The sequence below is a fragment of the Stegodyphus dumicola genome, chromosome 2, assembly GCF_044657685.1.
Source record: "Stegodyphus dumicola isolate Sdum_Otavi_A_Nest chromosome 2, ASM4465768v1".
Lineage (NCBI taxonomy): Eukaryota > Metazoa > Arthropoda > Arachnida > Araneae > Eresidae > Stegodyphus > Stegodyphus dumicola.
This window is the reverse complement of record NC_140769.1, coordinates 17,018,612-17,041,613: the sequence shown is the minus strand read 5'-3', so window position 1 is coordinate 17,041,613 and position 23,002 is coordinate 17,018,612. Positions and strand designations below refer to the sequence as shown.

General features: G+C 32.0%; 1 protein-coding gene across 1 annotated transcript in view; it reads left to right on the top strand.

Moving 5' to 3' along the window:
• The window catches only part of LOC118205549 (uncharacterized), a 40,586-nt gene extending 18,227 nt beyond the window's left edge, over positions 1-22,359 (top strand). The window contains exons 4-6 of the mRNA XM_085810469.1: positions 12,179-12,498; positions 13,447-13,673; positions 20,856-22,359. Of these exons, the coding sequence (XP_085666595.1) occupies positions 12,179-12,498; positions 13,447-13,673; positions 20,856-21,134 (826 nt within the window). The 3' untranslated portion in view covers positions 21,135-22,359. The remainder of the gene's footprint in view (positions 1-12,178; positions 12,499-13,446; positions 13,674-20,855) is intronic.
• The last annotated feature ends 643 nt before the right edge of the window (positions 22,360-23,002 follow it).

Sequence of the window (23,002 nt, the reverse complement as noted above, 5' to 3'; positions counted from 1 at the left end):
AGCTCCAGCTCCAGTGAAGTTGGATTTTGATCCATCTGTGTAACATTCAATTGATCCTGTTGGAATTAGGTCAATTAGAGATTCTATCTCATTCCTTTTTGGTATATGAGTTGAGAATAGTTTATCTGGAACTATTGTTTTAGTAATTGCATCTTTGGGCATATAGATTATAGGGAACTCATTGCCCAAGTCCAGACATATGTCAATGTGGCTTTTCAGACCAAAACCTGTCCTTTGGCACCATGTGCCATTTTTATTCAATCTATACATGGCTTTAATTGCTTCTCCGCTCAAGAATAATTTCAAGGGTGGATTTGCAGTAAAAATTCTAATGCAGCAGTAGGGGTACTATTTAAAGCCCCACTAATGCTTAGGCAAGCAAGTCTTTGCACCTTTTGTAAAATGTTTAAATACGTGCTTTTGTTAATAACATTAATCCAGACCACGCATCCGTAAGAAAGCATTGGCCGGACTATGGCAGTATAAATCCATAGAGTAGATTTTGGGTTAAGGCCCCATTGTTTACCAACGATTCGCCTACAAAGTACTAGAACATTTGTGGCCGTTTGTGCCTTTTCTTTTATATGGATGATCCATGTAAGTTTACTATCCAGGTAACATCCTAGGTATTTAACGCATTCCTTACGCCTAATAATCTGGTAACCCAGATATAAATCTGCCAGTTTCCATTTCCTTCTCCACGTGAAAACTATGACCTCAGATTTTTCAGCAGAGAAAGAAAGGCCATTTGTATCACCCCAGTGTGAAACTTTATTTAAGATCTGCTGAGCTTGATTATGTAGGGTTCCGATATCGAAACCCTGTAATAACACAATAAGGTCATCTGCATAAGCCTGTGACATGCCAGGTTCCTCCCGTAGAAGTACTAAGAGTGAGTCGAATACCAGGTTCCACAGGAACGGAGAAAGAATACCACCCTGCGGACACCCTTTAGTAATATCTCTCTTTACTTCATACTCAGCGAGACTAACACAGATATTCCTGTTTTTAATCATGAAGATGACCCATCTAGTTATCATAGGGTGAATGTGACTTCCAGTAAGGGCCTTATGTATTTTCTTGAAGCCGATGTTATCAAAGGCTCCTACAATATCCAGTAGAATCCCAATGGCAAAGTGTCCGTCTATAATTGTTTTTTCTATTCTCCACACGAGTTGGTGTAAGGCCGACTCAGTGGAGAAGCCAGGCCTAAAACCGTGTTGGTCTAAGCCAAAGGTATGTTTCAGATTATTATCTGACTGGAGGTGCCAGAAAATCAATCGCTCCAACAGCTTAAGCTGGAAGGATGTTAGCGTGATCATTCTAAAAGAGTTTGGTTTCTCATATGTATCTTTTCCTGGTTTAGGAAGAAACACACCTCGTGAAGTTCTCCAAACCTTAGGAACATATCCTAAAATCAAACTGGACTCGAATATGTCCACGAGAATGTGACCAAAAATATCCCAGCCTTTCTGAAGCAGAATTGGGTAAATGCCATCGTTCCCTGGAGATTTAAAGGGAAGAAATACATCAAGGGCCGCTTTAGCCTTTTCAAAATTCAATAATTGTCTTAGCAAAATCCAGATATAATGGATTATGAAGTAGTTCCAATGGATTTTCCTGGGGGTCAAAGGTGACACTTTTGTCCCCCAGATGAAAATTCAACATGGTCGAAAGTGTATCCAAAGGGTTTGTAGTATAACTGCCATCAGGTCGCATAACCGATGAGAGTTGAGACTCCTGAGATCTTTTAAGAATCTTATATACTCTGGCAGTCTCATGGTAGGACAGAATATCTGTGCAGAACGATCTCCATGAGTTGTATTTAGTTTTCCTGATTTCACTTTTAAATTTCTTTTGTAGAATTTTGAAGTTAGACCAGTTAACTTCAGATTTATCTCTGACTGCTTTCCTGTGAGCTCTCCGAACCTCTAAGCGGAGGCTTTGAAGCTCCTTGGTCCACCAAACTCTCTTGCTAGGAGAGTACTTCCTTCGTTTGAGAGGGCATGATGCATGATAAGATTCAATAATGATATTTGTCAAATTGTTTGCTTGAGTATCAAGCTCCTCGACTGTACAATTATTGTCTAAAACCTGAAGGTTAATGACATTAGAAACCAGGAAATCCTTATAAAGGTCCCAATTTGTGTTTTTAATGTTTCTGAAATATTCAGCTGGAATTTCATCTCTAATACAAAATTGTATAAGGCGATGGTCAGAAAGTGAGGGATTGTCACTTACATGCCAATTCTCAATAAGGTTATAAATATCAGAAGAAGTTAATGTGAGGTCAATGACTTCTTCTCTTCTTCTGTTAACAAAGGTGGGGCGATTTCCCCTGTTTACCCAAGTTAGGTTGGTATTCATTATAAGTTCCATGAGTTTTTCTCCTCTAGGATTAGTATCAGAACTGCCCCATGACAGGTGGTGATCACCACCAATAACCATAGGAATATTGTTTATTTCACAGAAACTCACAAGATCTATAAATTCTTGCGGAATGTTAAGGTCATAAGCCATGTAAACCGAGCAAAAACAAATGTTTCCTCTCAGTGAACTGTCTATGTCCTTAATTAAAATAGCAGTTAAGTCCTCTGATGTAAATTGGGATAATTTCATAGCCTTTATATTTTTAGAAATGTAAATGCTAGTTCTAGGTCTTTTATCAAGTCCCTCTGTCGAAAAGAAGTGCGCGTTCATGGGCCTACCAAGGATTTTACCCTTGTACACCCAAGGTTCTTGAATTAAGGCAACAAAAGTGCCTTGCTTACCTAATTGAGCAGCTAAATTGTATGAAGCTGCTCTGCTATGTTGCAGGTTTAACTGACTAACCTTAACCATTAAAACAGGTTAAATGAGAGAAAAGCACCAACAATATTGGTGCAGTTTGGTGATTTTTTACAGAAGAAAAAGTTGATTCCGTGAATTTTTTTATTCTAACTTACAGCGGACATGGTTATCATAACTGTTATGCACATAGTTGTCAGATTTTAGCAACTTCTAAAGGTGGTTGCGATAATATGCAAGTGCCACTCTCTACAAAGTGACTTTCTGGAAGATTCAAGAAAATATATTTCAAACCTGTTTTACCAGTTCTTCCAGAAGCTTGTCTTTACTATATATGTATGACTGCAAGAGATAGCAAAAGTACTAATAAATTAACTAAATTTAACGGCTCAAAGAACGGTTGAATTGTGATTTAGTTTATGAATGATTTTAAGAATTGATGGATTGAATTGTGTATTAAAGCAGAATGGCTTATCTTTGTTTTTATGAAGCTATTTCTAGCTGTTTGTTATGCTGTATATTGTAGAGACATTAGGAGTTTTCTGGAAGCCAGAGAGAGGAAAAATTAGTAACCGTCTTCGTCGGGAATCGAACCACTGAGCTCTGGAATACCGACTCACGGTGCAGATCCACTAAGCTACAAAGGCACACTAGGAAAGTGGGAGAAATACCTATAGTATTATTAATTTTTATAATGAATGTATCAGTTTCTTTTTGCTTATCTGAAGTGATTATTATTTAAAAGATATTGAATTGCAGCTCATAACAATGTGTATACAGTCAAAAGTCGTTAATCCAGACTCGTCGGGACTTCGGCGATTCCGGATTATCCATTTTTCTGGATTATAGATCATCAGTTTAAATCTGGTAAGATGGCATGCAGAAATTATAAAATTAAAAATATGAAACCGTAATTTATGAAATAAAGAACAATTATGATCTAAAGGGTATCAAAATTTACACACACAAAAAAAAGCTTAATATTTATTTGTTTACTTTATTAAGCACTTCTTTCAATGTAAGTTGTTGTTGCTTCGTTTTATGTGTAATACTTTCTCTTTAATTCTATAAACAGACATAATTTCTTGTTCAGTTACAAAGCTCCGCTGTTGAAGTCCTATAATTGCTGTGACGAAAATACCGACTAATTTGTCAATCAAAATTTTTTCGTTTTCAATAACCTCTGTGTCACTTTCTTCACTGTCGGAAGCGAATTATAATGACGAGGCATTTGATTTAAATCATATCAAAGACGGAGTACATTGAGATGAAATACTACATTTAATAAGGAATTATAAGCCAAATAAAATAAAAACATCTGCCCTGAAGATAAGGATAGTGCTGGCAGATCAACTTCCAATTCATTGCGTGCCACGGCGTCCCCCCACCCTCCTCCCCGAGCAGCGTGAAATTGATAAACAGATTTCGGAATGGTTAGAGAAACGAAGGATATGCCTTTATCCATTTTTTGCAGTAATTCTACTTTTTGTTTAATGGACTTCGAAACATACTTTCGCTTTGTAGATCCTTTACATATTAGTAAATATATATCGGAAATTCTATTTGACATAATCGAAAGTTCAAGCTTACTTTTACTTTTTTTTACTAATATTTATGCTTCTACTACTTCCATCATTTTATTTTGCTAATTTTTTTAATTTATCATAAAATGTGTTTATTAAAATTAATTTACAATACAATATAATTAATTATTTAAGCTTAAATAAAACTGCTAACTGCCGTGGGTTCAGGGCACTAAATTTTCAACACTAGTAGTTCGTATTTTCATGGGTTTCACTAGCTGGATACAGAGAACCAACATGATCTGCAGCATTCAAAGCAAATACAGTCAAAAGTCGTTAATCCGGACTCGTCGGGACTTTGGCGATTCCGGATTATAGATCATCAGTTTAAATCTGGTATGCAGAAATTATAAAATTAAAAATATGAAAGCGTAATTTATGAAATAAAGAACAATTATGATCTAAAGGGTATCAAAATTTACAAAAAAAAAAAAAAAAGCTTAATATTTATTTGTTTACTTTCTTCGCTATCGGAAGGGAATTATAATGACAAGGAATTTGATTTAAATCATATTAAAGAAGGAGTACGCCGAGATGAAATACTACATTTAGTAAGGAATTATAAGCCAAATAAAATAAAAACATCTGCTCTGAAGATAAGGATAGTGCTGACAGATCAACTTCCAATTCATTGCACGTCACCCCGCCGCACAGCAGCGTGAAATTGATAAACAGATTTCGGAATGGTTAGATAAACAAAGGATATGCCTTTATCCATTTTTTGCAGCAATTCCACTTTTTGTTTAATGGACTTTGAAACATACTTTTGCTTCGTAGATCCTTTACATATTAGTAAATATATATCGGAAATTCTATTTGACATAATCGAAAGTTCAAGCTTACTTTTATAAAATTGCTCTAATAGTCTGCAAAAAGTAATAAGCTAGATCCAGTTAGAAGATTAAGGAACAACGCAATCTGCAACATTAACTGAAATAGATAATTTTAGCTTAGCTTATACCATTTGTTATACATTAAATGCGCTTGCGTGAACGTATTATGCGCATGCGCACACACAGAAAGTTTGTAGCTTTGAGGTCCGGATTATGGGTGTCTGGATTAACGACTTTTGACTGTACCACATGCAGTCATTTCCCTAAAAAAACTGACGTTAACCTTTTTTTTTTTTTTTTTTTAGAATACTTGAATTAGATAATGATATTATTTGCTTAAATCCTGAAAAGTAAGGTGGGTGGCTAATTTAAGTGATCTAAGTAAAAATGTATGTCTTATCACTCTCACTACTTTAAAAATTTTTCTCTCCACATTTGGCTCAGTAATTCCACACTTTGTTCTTAATTCGTATTATATGTAAATTGATATCTTTTTCTGGCCAAATCTATCCTGTTATTAAATGTTATGGGCCCCATTTCAATTGTAAGAAGCTTGATAGCCCTCTAGCTTGAAGAATTAAGACTTTTACTAACAAATTACTGCATTTTTTTTCCAATTTCAACTAGTTTCGTTGGCCAAATTTACCAATAGTAAAAATTAGCCATTTTTGTATTTGCCTTTTCTTACCATTCAAAAATTAGACATCACACAGGACAGGCACCATGTTGAAAAAAAAGCTTCCTTCAGCCCCCCTTCAGATATAATTTTGGACTCGGGTTCTCCTTGGTTAGTTACGTTTCATTGGACTTTGCTTTCTGACGTGTCTTTCTCCCTTGGCATAGTCTCGCCGAATTGGTGAATTTTATTCCTGTCTTCTTCACTGTTATCTGTCATTGCTTTCCACACCCTATTTCGGTCATTTTTGTATAACGGCTTCTAGTAGAAAAAAGTCTTTCATTCAGGTATGTTTTTCATTTCATCTTTTCGTAGTTGTGAATTTTTGTTATAAGCTGGCCCAATATTAATCTTTTTTTTTTTTCTCTTTCTAAGGCACGGTTACTATTACTCCTTTTTTAAAACTACAAGGTTCACCCATAAAGTTTGTGAATATTTTGACTAATAGCAATTTCACTATTTATTTTATTGCTATAAATTTGCCTTCAGGCATCTTATTTACTTTAATGCATTAATTAAATATTTCTCTTTTACTAGTTAACAGCAGATGCATCTGGAAATGAAACAGGGAAATTGTGATCTGGTTTAAAATTGGTATTGGGACTTTTTAATAATAAAAAATTTGTTAGCTATCAGTCTCAATGCCTGTTCGACGAAACACGTTCTGGAATTTCGAATATGAATATGCATTTCCCTTGAAAAGTTCATGATGATGTTCGAATTAGGCTAATTATTCTATTTACCGCTGCTTGTAGTTCTTATTATTTTTTAATATGATGTTTATGCTATATTTTATCTAATATGTAATGAGATACCTTACACTTTATTTTACATACATATTAACTTTTAAATTCCAATCAAGTTAAACATTCATCTTTAGCTTTTTCTTTCTTAATTTTTCTCACATTCTATGTTTTTACATTTTGTATTACAATTGGATCTTTACTATGTGTTTATACTTTTTTGAAAAGGAACGAAGTATCACTTTACTTATAGGCTATAGCTTGAAGAATGACTTTTTAATTATATATATATGTTCCTCTTTTTGTGTAGTTCGACAAATTTGACAGTTAATTACAAAGAGAAAGCAAATTTTATTGGTGTTTTATAAAGTAAAATATGTAATTTCATAATGAAGTGTGGCATATATTCTCAAGTTAAAACAAATAAGAAAATAATCTTAGTTGTAACTTTTGCTATAATTCTTTAATCTAGAAAGAGATATTTAAAAATATTTATTACTTATAATGGCAAATTTCCTTGAGTTTTAGATCTTGGAGTATTTTTTAGCTGCTTTATTGTATCTGTGAAAAATATCTTTGGTACTTACATATTATCCCATTGACCGTTAAACTGTTGCAGTACAATTAAGCACCAATTATAGATAAGCATACCTGCCAACTTTTACGAATTTTTCGTAATTTTTACGAAAATGCGTTTGTCTTTACGATTTTACGATCGTAATCCATTTTTTACGATTTTTTTCCTTTTTCAAGTGTTTTTAGTGATTTTTGTCAAAATTTTAGAATTTTTTGCCAATTCAGCGATTTTTGCCAATTGCATCGTGTTTTACCGCCGACTACCAACTACTTCGAATCCAGTAACCTGCGGTTTCTCCCAACTCGCCACTTAACCAGCCAATCCAATGCACTGAACTTGTTTCTCCCACTCTTTTCTTTGTGGGCGCCAGATTATTTTTTTCGCGTTAGCTTCAGCAGCAAGGGAATTAGTCAGCTCGGAGCGTGGATTGTCGCATTCTGTGTTTTTTTTTTTTTTTTTTTTTTTTTGCACATGCTATGAATTTTCTTAATACATCGTTGTTACGAAATGAGTTAAAAAAAAACGTATTCTCAATATTTTCGGCCTGCCTACAAAGCCGAATTTCCAACAATTAAAGAATCCTTCAAAGGAAATAACTATGCATTTTGCAACGTGTGCATGTGCGACTTCATAATAAGTCACGGTGGAAGAAGCAACATTGTGAAGTATGAGAAAAAAGAATTTTTTCAATGTGTTAGAAAGTACTTTTCCTCAGCCTGTGATTACATTGTAAGGAAGTTTCCTTTGCAAAATGAAGTTCTTTTAAATGCTGAAGTGGCAAATTTGAAACAAATTCAAAATTCATCTTTTAAAAAGATTCGTTTTTTTATTGATAATCCATTTTTTTTAACAATTAAAGAAAATGAATGCCATAATGATGCTTTAGATCAAGGATGTCAAACTCGCGGGCCGCATGCGGCCCACAACAAATATTTTTGCGGCGCGGCCAATATATCGGCAAATAATAATATATAATAATAAAATAACATATCAACGAAGAAAAAAATTAAATGTTTACTGCTAAGTAATTAACGATGATTTATTCAGTGTTGTTAGATTACTCACAGTGAGCTGACACACACACTAGTTAAATTACAAATGCGTGTGAGTAGCTTGCATTCAGCTACCTTCGGTTTTTGGGGAAGACGTTCACTCAGAACTTGTACGCATCCCCCGATAGCCGAATGTGGCCGAACTCATGGTCTCAGTTTTCCAATCATAGTTTTGTACGATATATTGGTGCATGCATGTGCATGCACTTTGCTTTATTATTAATTATTACTTAATTCATATTGTTACGGATTTCATAGTTATTTATTTATTTAGTTTTTTTTTATTTAGAATTTTAATTAGATTTGCTTCATGTTGCCTTAGCAATGCAGACGTTTTTTGAAAAGACAGCTGCGTTAGAAGGTTAAAAATAGAACAGCGCGTGCATTTAATACCTAATAAATAAATATCTCGTAATTGCTGTTGCCATCCACAAAAATCCAGATATGTATAGATGTTTCCAGTATATTCGAGAAATTAATTATAAAGCTTATAAAAGCCGAGAACAAACAACTCATCTCAGTAGTAGCTGTAGTTCTAGCGAACTGTTTGTTTACTTAATGCTGTGATTGATTTGTAGCGATTTCGCTGTGAGATAGAATTAGTTTCTCTGTTTTGAATTGATTTTTGCTAAACGTTTGACATTTTGTGTAGAATTAGTTTCTCTCTTTTGAATTGATTTTTGCTAAACATTTGACATTTTGTGATATTGTATGTCTATATCAAAACCAAGTGGTAGTAAAATTAAACAAAAAATCGCTGACAAACATAGAATATTCCAAGTAAAATGGGAATTAGAATATTTTTGCTGTGAAATAAAAGATAAAATAATCTGCTTGGTATGTAATAATACTATTAATGTACCAAAGTTGTATAATATTAAACGTCATTACGAACAACACGAATCGAAATATAACAATTACGAAGGATTAATGAGAGAAGAAAAGTTGAAAGAGCTCAAGTTAGGAGTGAAAAAGCAACAGTCCATGTTTAGTAAAGTATTGCAAGAAAGTGAAGCGGCGGTACATGCAAGCTACGTCTTGTCCGAGTTGATAGCTAAACATTCAAAGCCTTTTACTGATGGTGATTTCATCAAGGAATGCCTAATGAAAGCTGGAGAAATTGTTTGTCCTGGAAATGTGAAGGCTTTTCAATCAATTTCATTGTCTCGAAATACAGTTGCGGAAAGAGTTACTGATTTAGCTGTGAATTTAAGTGATCAGACAAAGCAAAATCATCTAGTTTCGAAAGTTTCTCCATTGCCTGTGACGAGAGCACAGACATTAGTGGCAAAGCTCAATTAGCAGTGTTTCTTCGTTCTTGTGACAAGAATTTTAACATTTTTGAGGAATTACTGGAACTAATACCGATGCCTGGTACTACCACAGGAGAAGATATATTTACTAGTGTTTTTGGACTTCTGCAGAAATACAATCTACCTTTGGCAAAATTAAATTCTGTAGCTACAGATGGCGCTCCATCAGTGACCGGGAAAAACAAGGGCTTCGTAGCATTACTAAGAAAAAAACTTAGTGAAATTCATGGTTCAGACATTCATCATATGCATTGTATTATACATCAAGAAGTTCTATGCACGAAAGTAATAAATATGGAGAATGTTTTATCGTATATAAAAAAAGTTATAAATTTTATAAGATCTCGAGGTTTAAATCAGCGTCAATTCACTGCTTTCTTAAGGAGTTAGATAGTGAATATTCGGGTTTGTCCTACTATACCGAGGTACGTTGGTTATCTTGCTCCAAGATTCTCAAACAATTCTGGGATTTGAAAGAAGAAATATGCCAGTTTTTAAAAACGAAAAATCAAGACGTAAGTTTGTTTTTATGATCCAATGTGGATACAAGATTTATCTTTCTTGGTTGATATAACCAAACACTTAACCGATTTAAATTTATCGTTACAAGGAAAAGATCATATCATTACGAACATGTTTGACATAATTAAAGCATTCAAATGTCAACCAGTTCTTTGGGAAAAACAACTTAAAAATGAAGATTTGACGCACTTCCCGACGTGCAGCATGAACAAATCAAGTTTAGATGATACTTGTTCGTATCAAAAATATGCAGGAAAAATTGCAAATTTAACAACTAAATTTGAAACGAGGTTTAATGATTTTAGTTCCCTCGAAGACAAATTTTTTTTTGTTTTCTTCGATTTTTTCAATAAGTATTGACTCAGTACCCAGCCATATGCAAATGGAGGTGATCGAGATTCAATGCAACTCAAATTTGAAAGCAAAATTCATTGAAGTAGGCGTGGCTGAATTTTACAAATATTTACAGCCAGGTTTGAAAATACTCAAATTCGCATATGAAATTATTTCCCTGTTTGGTAGCACTTATCGGTGCGAGCAGTTATTTTCAGGTAATAAGTCTCCTATTAGAAATCGTATTAATGATGCTCACCTTAAGTCAGCGTTGAAAGTTATCACTGCAAACAAAATTTCTCCCAAAATAGGAAAGATAATAGCAGAGAAGAGATGTCAAGTATCAGGACGTAAACATTAAATTTTTCTTGTTCTTTTCTATATATATATGTTTATTATTGTATTATTCGAAATAAATCTACGTTTCTATGAATATCAATTTTTTTTTTTTTCCCCCGGCCCGCCTAAAGTTAAACCTTGTTTGTTTGGCCCAAGTGTACCTATGAGTTTGACATCCCTGCTTTAGATGAACTACAGAACCATTGACACCCCTGCTTTAGATGAACTACAGAACCAATTTTCTGCTGTACAGTTTGAAGACTTTGCCAGTTGTGGAGAAGATAGACTTGATGTCCTCGTTGTTACCTTAAAAAGAATAAAAAGAGCTGATGGAACACCAAAATATGATAGACTAGCCAAGAGTTTTATGTGTTATTCTCGTAATTTCACACAGTAATGCTGAGTGCGCGAGAGAGTCTTCAGTGTTGTGAAGAAAAACAAAACTATGTTTCGTTCTTCAATTTCGCCAAAAACTCTAGAAAGCATTTTAATTGCTAAATGTTATGAGGAAACTAATTGTTATGACAGAAAATTTTCCAAAGAATTTTTGGCTAAAGCCAAAAAATGCACTCTAAATTCATTGCAACAATTTTTTTGTGTAACATTAAGTTCTTGTTTTATGTTTCCTAATAAATTTTTTAGTTACTACTTAATTGAGATTTACTAATGTAAGTACAATTTTCTTTTTTTCTATTTGTATAAATTGTTATTTTTTTAATATCAAAGCATGATATTAATTCTTCGTGTTCTTCTGAATTTTGGAGAAATCTTCTGAATTTTTATCTTTAGAGGTTGGCAGGTATGGATTCGTACCATCTGCACTTTTGTTTGATATAACTTTGATTTAACTGTTGATATGTTTTATTTTTGTGAAAAGTGTTATTGCTGAAATTGTTTTTGCACTCTTTTTTTTGTGGTGGAGGGGTAGACTAAAATTTGGCACTTGCCTTCTACCGAACAAGCAGTAGATTATTTTCAAAGTTGGCCAGCTGAATTTGGCTCACAATATGGTAACGGATTAAAGCAATTGCCAGTTTGAACGTGTTTGTAGTCATAACATTCTAAACAGAGCTTCCAGTAATATCGAAAATATATAACATTAAAATACACATCAACCAAGGTTTTTTTACGAAATGCAAAATTGGGGCGGGATGAATTGCTGTTTTTTTTTTATTAAATAAAGAGTCATCAATTCCTTCAGAATTCCATGAAAATGATTGGCGAAAGATTGATGGGATCCATACTAACTTCCATGGTTTAATGGTACTCAACGTTATGGTCAATGGGCTAATGCGTAAGTACGATATCATCTACTAAAAGAAGTCTTTAAAAATGACCATTATCACAAAGTTGATCATTGGTTTAATAAAGAGTTTTATTAAGTATCTTAAGCCAATTTATCTATTAAAATGTTTTTCAGAAAAATTCATTCTCAAAGTCGTAGGAGCAGGAGTCGTGATTCTCTGAGAAGGAGCAGGAGTCGTGATTCTCGAAGAAGAAGCAGAAGTCGAGATTCTCGTAGACGAAGCAGGAGTCATGATTCTCGTAGGAGGAGTAGAAGCCGAGATTCTCGTAAACGAAGTAGAAGCCATAGTCGAGAATTACGTAGGCGTAGCAGAAGTCGCAGTTATGACAGACGTAGACGACGTAGTTACAGAAGTTCCAGCCGTGACAGATACCGTAGGAGACGTCATTCTCGCAGTCGAAGTCGTTCAGGGGACCGTTCCAAAGGTCGCTCAGGTAAAACATACTAATTTAGAAGTACTGTTGGCTCTAGTGTTTGGTTTATTATTAAGGTACATGATTTATTTTTTAGAGAAGAAATTTGATTTAAAGAGAGCATAATTGCCAAAATTAAATGCTAATCTCAAGTGTTTCTGAATACATCCAGTTAAGATACTTTTCATTGGAAACAAAATTTGGTAATATACTCTTAATGCTTCCAATTTGGTAATAAGCTCTTAATGTTTGGTAATGCTTCCAAGCTGGGGAGCTTCTCATGGCTTAGTATTAAAAGAGTTTTATCTAACAAACCTAAGAATGGCAGGAAAATTTAAATGCTTAATTAAAATTTCTATTAGGGAACAGAATTAAAAATATTAACCCATTAAAAATTGGAAGTTAATTGAATGTTACTTATGGTTGAGCAGAAAATGGTTTTGTATATGGAGTATGATAGATGAGTCATATATGGAGTATGTCAAATGTTGCATTTGTATTAAACTATGTAAAAAACTGGAGTGCCATATTTTGGTCACCTGTCTATTTTTAGATCTGTAAAATTCCATTTATATTTGGCTTCGAAGTTCCATATATGATTTTAATATTTCAGTGAATTTCTGAGAATCTTGATTTTTCATTTGAAAAAAAGCAGATACATTAGGAAGAAAGCACTCACTAGTCTTTGTAGATAATCAAATATCAGTTGCTGAGGAAGAAATGGCTATCTTAATGATTACGTATAGTAAATAAATTTGTGTCTGCTTAACAGTGTGTTTTGAGGCATTATTTTTTATATTTTTTATGACATTTATAAATAAAGTAAATCTAATTATCTGAGAAGAAATATTAAAAGTAGTGTTATGTACTATCATTTAGTGCTGTAATAGTCTCATTAGTATTCCTTGTTTACTGTTCTTTTAATAAATATATTTCTGTTTCTTTTTGTCAGTGTGTAAAATTTTACAGGTTCCAGTAACAGGAAACCTGGATCTCTACCTCTCTCAACCTCTGGTGGAGCCATGACTCCTCAAATGGCTTTACAGCAGACAATGGCTGCCATGAGTGCTAAAGCACAGGCCCTTACAGGAATTGCTTTGCCGAAATACTATAATCCTGCTGCTGTTAATCCTCTGAAGTATGCTGAACAAGTTCAGAAACGTAAACTTCTTTGGCAAAGTAAAGAAAAAGTTGAGGTAAATATTTATATGATATAAATGCATTTGTGTCTCTTAATAGTTTTACTCTTTTGTCTGTCATGAGAACTAATCTCACTGTAGTTAGTGTGTTACCTTAAAAGACGAATCTCGGGGTCATTTTTCACTGTCTGGATTTGGACTTGCAACAGTGGGAATGTCATCTGTGTCAGATGGCTTCCAGTTGCTTAATTTTTTCCACTCCATTCCATTTCGTGTATTTCGCTTCATGAAAAGCATGCAGACTTAAAACACAGTCTCATATGAGGTGGATGAAATAAGTGCTATGCAGTGATGATGACATGCATTACCTTTGCAGATGGAGAGAGCTGGCATCAACCATGAAGTGCCAATTAAAAAAAAAGGGCTGTAAAATATATTCAACTGAAGAAAGTCAGTAATTAGATGTACATTTCAAGTAGGGCTTAATCAAATGAAGTTTTTAGTACATGTTTTGTTTTTGGCAGTAGTTGGCATCACAAGAAGGACAAAACAATAAACTGTATTGCTAGTTTATTATTAAGTGTTTGATTATAAAAAAACAAACAAACAAACAAACAAAAAAAAAAACTTAAATGCATTTGATACCCTTAGAAAAAAATTGTTATAGCTTGTTTCTATAACAGATAGCCCTAGGCATTCTATTGAGAAGCATTCTTGTAGTAGACAGTTAGTTTTCACCATTTGTGAATTTCAGATTTATATGTTTTCGGTTAAGTTATCTTTCCTTTTATAATTTCTGTTTAAAAAGATATTTTTTCATATTTCACTAGTTTTGTGATTTATATTGCTTATGCATATCACGTTTTATTGGATGATTGTGTTGTGTATATGTAAAATTGGATAAATGAATGGTTTGTATGGTTCAGTTGCTTCCCCTCGTCTACCATCTTTTACGAATTTTTCACAAGTTTTTCCAAAGCGTTTATAGCTTCTTGCTTTTGAAGTCTTTTTATATACATATATAAATTTTGATAATTTTTTTTTTAATATGCCGAGTCATTCCTTCAGGGTAATTTGTCGCCAAATTTATATTTTTTGGCACAAATTTTTATAGTTTTATGGTTACCACAACTCGTGTAGTGAAGAACGTTAACTTCATCATCAGCTTTGGGATTTCTGTTCTTTCTCATGTGATTGAAAAATCTATTTTTTTCCAAGGAAGAGGGAAATAATTTTGGTGGATGTGTGGATGCATTTTATATCATCTCATGATGGTAAAAGTAATGTTTTTAAACATCTTAAATTGGGGAGAGGGGTGTTAAAAATATTGATGAAAATTGGAAAGTTTGCAACTTTTTCAAAAATTTGCTGTTTTTGAAGGTAGTAATAGTTGAGTGAAGAATCTCTATACATAGTTTTTGTTGAACACATTACAGACAAAAGTTGTTAATTCGGACACCCATAATCTGGAATGATCTATAATCTGGTCCTCAAAGCTACAAACTTTCTGCGCATGCGCGTAAGACCTTTACAGCTGCGAATATGCGTGTGCACATGCCCAAAATACGTTTACGCATGCGCGTTTAATGTATAACGGACAGTATAAGCTAAGCTAAAATTATCGTATTTAATTAATATTGCAGATTGCGTTGTTCCTTAATCTTTGAATTGGATCCGGCTTATTATTTTTTGCAGACTGTTAGAGCAATTTTATAAAAGTAAGCTTGAACTTTTGATTATGTCAAATAGAATTTCCGATATATATTTACTAATATGTAAAGGATCTACGAAGCAAAAGTATGTTTCGAAGTCCATTAAACAAAAAGTGGAATTGCTGCAAAAAATGGATAAAGGCATATCCTTTGTTTATCTAACCATTCCGAAATCTGTTTATCAATTTCACGCTGCTGTGCGGCGGGGTGACGTGCAATGAATTGGAAGTTGATCTGTCAGCACTATCCTTATCTTCAGAGCAGATGTTTTTATTTTATTTGGCTTATAATTCCTTACTAAATGTAGTATTTCATCTCGGTGTACTCCGTCTTTAATATGATTTAAATCAAATTCCTTGTCATTATAATTCCCTTCCGATAGCGAAGAAAGTAAACAAATAAATATTAAGCTTTTTTTTTTTTTTTTTTTTTTTTTTGTAAATTTTGATACCCTTAGATCATAATTGTTCTTTATTTCATAAATTACGGTTTCATATTTTTAATTTTATAATTTCTGCATACCAGATTTAAACTGATGATCTATAATCCGGAATCGCCGAAGTCCTGACGAGTCCGGATTAACGACTTTTGACTGTATTTGCTTTGAATGCTGCAGATCATGTTGGTTCTCTGTATCCAGCTAGTGAAACCCATGAAAATACGAACTACTAGTGTTGAAAATTTAGTGCCCTGAACCCACGGCAGTTAGCAGTTTTATTTAAGCTTAAATAATTAATTATATTGTATTGTAAATTAATTTTAATAAACACATTTTATGATAAATTAAAAAAATTAGCAAAATAAAATGATGGAAGTAGTAGAAGCATAAATATTAGTAAAAATAGGGCTTGCCAAAAGTAGCAGATTTGCAAAAAAATTGAAAAATCTGGCAGCATTGTGGTTGCAAGAACTTTTTATTAAATTTGTTAAGCATTTAGTAACAAAACGAGTATAAAGATTTGACAAATTCCTTAGTATCATTTGGAAAATTTGAAAGAAAATGGCGATTTGTTTATTAGAAATTGTAAAAATATTGATGAAAATTGAAAAGTTTGCAACTTTTTCAAAAATTTGCTGTTTTTTGAAGGTAGTGATAGTTGGGTGAAGAATCTCTATACACAATTTTTTTATTGAACACAGCAATTTTTTTATTGCTTTGAATGTTGCAGATCATGGTGGTTCTCTGTATTCAGTTAGTAAAACCCATGAAAATACCAACTACTAGTGTTGAAAATTGAGTGCCCCTGAACCTATGGGCTATGATTGTAGGTCTGCTAGTTACCAGTTTTATTTAAGCATAAATAATACATTACTTAGCATTATAAATTAATTTTAGTAAACACATTTTATAATAAATTAAAAAAATAAGCAGCAAAAAATTAGCAAAATAAAATGATGAAGTAGCAGAAACATAAATATTAGTAAAAATAGGACTTGCCAAAAGTAGGAGATTTGCAAATTAATCGAACAATCTGGTTGCAGGAAATTTTTATTAAAATTGTTAAGCATTTAGTAATAAAAAGAATATAAAAATTCAACAAATTCCTTAGCGTCATTTGGAAAATCAGAAAGAACATGAAGATTTGTGTATTAGAAGCTGTACTTCGGAATTCGGGGAATGAATTACAAAAAACGTTTACAACAGTACAGTGTAATGAATTTTAATTGTTGCAACCTCAACATATGCTATGCATTGGTTTCATAAAAAAGCTGCATACAGTAGACATTCTTTAATATGATAGGTTTGCTAAAGTTCTAAAAGCTGATTAATCATACCTCACAATAATGTAGAAATGTAAATACATTTTTAGCATTATAAATCAAAAATAAGACTAGATCTCAGTGACAAAACTCTTGAAAATATGTTACTTGTATAAGTAGATAAGTGTTATGAAGCTGATATTTTTAAATCTTTTTAACAAAAGCAAATCAGTGTGAACATAGTAAAATAAACAGAAATTTCCCTTTTTCTTTAATGGGGTTTTCTTTTCCAAGTACATTTTTTATATATGAATTTTTTTCCTGTAAATTTTGCATTTTCTGTTCAGAATTTTCTGAAGAATCTGATTTTTATTGTCACAGAGTTGGCTGATATGTTTGTGATCAAACTTTTTTTTAAATATATAATTTAAGCAGCCATTTTAGATATTTAGTTTGATATATATGATTTAGTTAAATTTCTTTTTCTCCACTCAGTTAGATGAACTCTTTTCCTTGTAAAATTTCATTGCCTTTAAACTGGAATAGCGTAAGATATGCTATTTAACCTTAGTCAGCCAGGGGGATTATTTTTCTTAAGGATACATATTATTTCAAGTCTTTAAATGAATTGTATTAGAATGAGTTTTGACAAAGGATATTAATCCATAATGTCTAGTCTGTTAATCCTGTTTTCCATGCCCAGATAAAGAAGAAAAGGAATAATAAAGTATGCAATTTGTCACTTTTTAAATTATTTCATGGTTATTGTATTAAAATGCTATTTTTGAAATGACGAAAACAATAGCCAATCTTAGTGCCGTCATAAAAAAAAATAACTAACATCTAAATATACTGCAAAAACAAAAACAAAAAAAAAGCTCTATTATTTTTCAAAATGCTGCCCAAAACATTTATTTGCTGTTCATCAGGGCGTGATTTCCTTATTAAGTAAATAGCGGTAGTGGGTTTTTCAGGTAACCATATATATTTATGTCCCAAATGAAGGAAATAAACGTGTTTTTATCAAATTTCTCAAAAAATACCAGATGAAATTTTTTAATAAGAAGAGCTGTAAGACAATTTATACCAATTGTCACTTGTGGTATTGAAGGATGTTTCTGAAAGCAGAAATGTCCAAAACTGATGTTGAAAGATACAGCTTGAAATGAGGCTGATTGGTACAATGGTCATCTCTCATTTGCATAGTGAGTCATAATTCTGTGAATGAGATAACTAATTAGCCTCTACAGCAGTTACCTACACTTCTACTACGTTTCTAAGTGCATTCCAGATGTGTTCTTTCAGGTTCATGGCTAGGAATCTGACTAATTGGTGTGTCTGCAAAACGAAACTCTTTGTCTGCCATTTGAGCCATAAGTGAAAGAGTTATCGTCCATAAAAGGGAATTGAGAATGAAATGTCTCTGAGTTCTGAGATTACTTTTTTGTGCATCTGAGGAGTCATGATACCTTTGTCAAATGCATGATTTAATTTGTGAACATCTACGAGTAATATGGTACTTGCTTTGATTGTGATCAGTAGTATATTTTTTCAATGTTGGAGGAATGATTTCAGGTTCCAAATTCTCTCTATATGAGAGGGTACAATTGTGAGCGTGTGTATATTGAATCTAAACTTGCTACAGAAGAGAACTATGTGCAATTGCATTATTATAGCTGCTACCCCTACCAGTAAAATCGTGGCTTGATTTTTCATCACTTTTTCCGGTCTTGATGAAACTCCATTATCTTCCGGTTTTTAACTTGCCCGAATTTATATCATCTCTCTAAAATGTAAATTTAGAAGAAATGTGGTAACTACCTGTCAAAGTGAAAGGAAGTTCTATTGAAAAATTCTTAAAAAAGGCTAAGGCAACAATGTTCTTGTCCCCTAATGAAACCAAAACATGTGGATTCTGGTTTTAGAATAATTTTTCTAATCAATTTTTATTCTATTTCACCCTTTCCTAAGATTTGTAGAGCAGTTTACGAAGACAACTAACGTTTAATTAAAGAAAGTCATGAGGGGAAAAAAATTAATGAAAGAATCCTAAGACTGTTGTAGCTTAATAACTTGAATTTAATCAATTTTGCTAGTTTTATGTCCATTTGAAGTCATGATGCTGTGTGGTGCAAAAACCTTCCAGTTTTTCATGTTTCAAAGTTGGCAGCTATGCATTTTTATTTAAACATTTAATTTCCTTATTTGGTTCAGTATATTTTTTTAGGAATTTAAGTAATTATCCTCTTAATTTAGAATACCAGTATAGTGTACACAAAAGTTAGAAAAATATTGTCCGCCACAGATTATTTTTTTACATTCATATTATGCAGCCAAATACTGTTGTTATTTTATGGCTGGAAAACATTTTATATTCCAAATGCGGTTTCTTTAAGTTTTGTAATTTTTATTTAATAGTAATAATATGATAGTTGTTTAAAATAGAAATTGTCAGCATCATTAATGACATGGAATATATACTACCATGCTTTTCAAAAAGATTATATTTTTTAAAATTGTAATAAAAATGTTAGAAATAATTATCTAGCTGACTGATAAGTTTTTGTTTATCTTGTTAAAATGTATAGTAGTAGTATCTTGTAAATAAATAATTGAAATGAACAGCAGGGATGTAGATAAGATTGCTGAATTCTGGTAACTTCATTTTAGGTCCATTTTTGCATAAAATTAGTTGCATATGTAATATAAATATAAGCTTTTCATGAGAAAATCTGCTGCTATGGGAGATAACTTGAGCTTTGCATGATCAGAGCTGAATATATTAAAGTACAGAACTAATGTAGAAGAAATTGTCATCTTTTCAGAGACTTTAAACACACACATATAGATATAAAACTATATGCTTAAAATCATCAATTTTTATGTGCTTTTCATTTATAAAAATCTGTAATTTAATCCCATTTTTAAATGTGTTAGTTATGTAATAATTATTTTGATTTGCGACCTATGTAAAAAGAGATTTATTTTGCTATTTGTCTTATGTAGCAACCTTGTTGAAAGAAAACAGTATTGGCAAATAAAAACACCATTGGTTTAAGAAAGTGTGATTAGTTGCCAAATGTTTTTAATATCCGTGAAAGACAAAATTGACTAGGTTGTTTGATAAATTGGCAATTAATTCAATAGCTGTGTAACACAAGTTATTTAATATACACTTATAGAAAGATTTTACTGTAAATTTTTATTTATTATGGCATTTAATGCAATTTTGTTAGTAATTTATTTAAAATAACAACATAATTCAATAGAGCATATTTAATATATATGCATTAATTATTTTATTTAATGCAATTATGTAAGCAATTTATTTTAAAATGGCAAACATAAACATGCCTGATGAGTCTCTTGTGGCAAAGATCAGTAACTATTTGCTTGTCATCTGGAATGCTGTCTTACCAGGGCTGGTACAGAAATCAAGTACCCATGTTTCTTTAAGTATGAAGTAAAATTTAAGAAATTATCATATTGTATTTTTTAAAAGAATTTTTTTTGGGGGGGGCAATTTTTGGAATCTTTTCTGAAATTGTATTTATTATTTAAAAAAATTCTTAGCTATAGAAACTTTTCTGTTTGAAAATATGAATGTTATTGAATGATTTGATTTGTGGTCAGTTTTAATGGTTTTGTGTAAATTTAACTTGAAAGTTGAGCCTGTGGTACCATTCATATCGTGAAAAATGAAATTGTAAAAGAAAGTTTTGTGATTAAATTAGGTTTTAAAGTTCATTTTAAGTGAAGATTTGTCAGTTGTTGATTAAGTGATTATATCAAAGATTCTGATGTTAATATTCTCCACTTCCCTTAGGAGCAGCCAAAAAACACAGTATGGGATAAACTTACATTTGCACAAGATCAAGATGGCAAAATGACAGCAAAGTTCAGAAAGCTCATGGGCATCAAATCAGAAGGACCTGCACCTAAAGAACCAGCTGAAGAAGAAAAAGAAGCTGTGTTGAAAAAGCAAGAGGAACTTTTCCGTGATTTGGACCAGCAGTACGAGATGGCACGTATGACAACACACACACAGCGAGGTGTGGGTTTGGGATATTCTGCTCAAACTCTTTATCCACCAGTTCAGAAATAAGTAACATTTCTGACTGTTTGTATATTAGTTGCAGTATTCTGATTCAAGAACTTAATCTACTCATAGAAGAGTGAAAAAATCTTTTTGTGTAATCCTGCCATATTTAAATAATAAATTAGAGTATACTACCAAATGATTTCATCTTAAAACTAGAGCTGAACTGTATTTTTTTTTTTTTTTTTCCATATTTATTAACATTCCACAAATTTAACTCTTACATTTTTAACTTTTTGAGGGTAATTTTTTTATGTCATTTCAGTAAAATATCTGTGATTGGAAGTTATTCTAATTGCAGAGTATTCATATTTTAAAAATTAAAAAAAGTGGAATTCTTTTTATCTAATTTATTATTTAAGGCACAAATAAGCTTTCACCCACCTTAAGACTAATTAAAAAAATTTTTTGGCAGGAAGGATTTTATTTTAGAAAATGTTCTGTTTTGTAAAATAGAAGTTTCCAGACTTTTTTCAACTCATCTATGCATTTTTGAAAGAATGACTGAATACTTCTTAGATATTTTTATGTTAATAATCAGTTTCTAAATGTCTGTATGGTAATAAAGCTCAGTTATTATTTAAAATAGTATATCAAACAGCACTAAATAAAATTACAATCTTTAATTCAAAGTACTTAATATTTGATTAATAGCTTAATTGTGATGGAGTATTATTATTATTATTTTAATATTAAATTGCGAGATATTGCTGAACTTTGTTGCATTAGCCTTTCAGAATGTATGATTTGCAGATCATTTGATAAGATTGAATGCGATGCAGTTGTTGAAAATATAACTTAACAGTTTGCATATTGTTAGCAAGATTTTATTAACTTTAATAATTAGTGTTGAAATTTTTGATTTGATTAATGCTACAATAAGTATTGCAATTTCAAGTTTCTGCTGTGAATTTCATTACCAGTATGCAGTTTTATGATTGTACTAATTTTGAATTAATGAATGAAGAATTTTGAATTAACCCTTTTATGCAATCTTTACATATCTTAATTGAAAGTAGCATTCAGATTTTAAATTCATTATTGACAATTGTAACAGTGTAGTAATACTTTTTATAAAAGTCTTAAAATGCATTAGCTTAGTTGGAAGTCTTATTAGTAGTTACGAATGTGTGTATATTTCAGGAAACTAAGAAAGTCTAAAATCTTCTATTTTTGTTTTATTGTATCATAATAGTCATTTTTGAGTGTTAAATAAAAGTCATTTCTTATATTCATTGTTTTTTGAATAATTTTATCCAAAATGCTGTATTTTACATTTTTTTCTGTAGGATCACTAATGTTATAGTACTTTTTCACTAATCCATTTTTCATTCTGACGCTAAAACTTGATTAACATCATTAAATCTAGCTCAGACAATTTACATTGGATGACAAATATAAGGCATGGGTCATCTGGCATATATTAGCCAGTGAGCACAAAGCAAGGTCGTTACTTTGTTCTTCTCACCACTGACCGCTGTGCATTTCAGTAAATACTTTAAGAAAGTGCAGTCTTTTGTCTTAGCTATATCTGCCCCCCGCCCAAAAAAAAACTCATACTTTAAAAAATCGTGTAAAGATGACATTCCTCCTGTTATTTCGCCAAGGAAATGTACCGTGTGTCATTGCCATTTTTTTAATTTCACTTGTAAGGGCTAAAGTTCTTAAACATGTTTATACACAAATCACAAGGACAATCTTAGGTTGTATTGAAGAAAATAAAAAATATTTTCTTTCCTGAAAACAAAGAATAAAAATATACTAATGCAAAATGCCTGTTTTCTGCCTTTTTAACTGGAGCACAACATGTCACTGAATGCTTTGCATCATATTGCAGTTTTTCTACAAAAATGTTTTCTGACAAAATCGCAAAG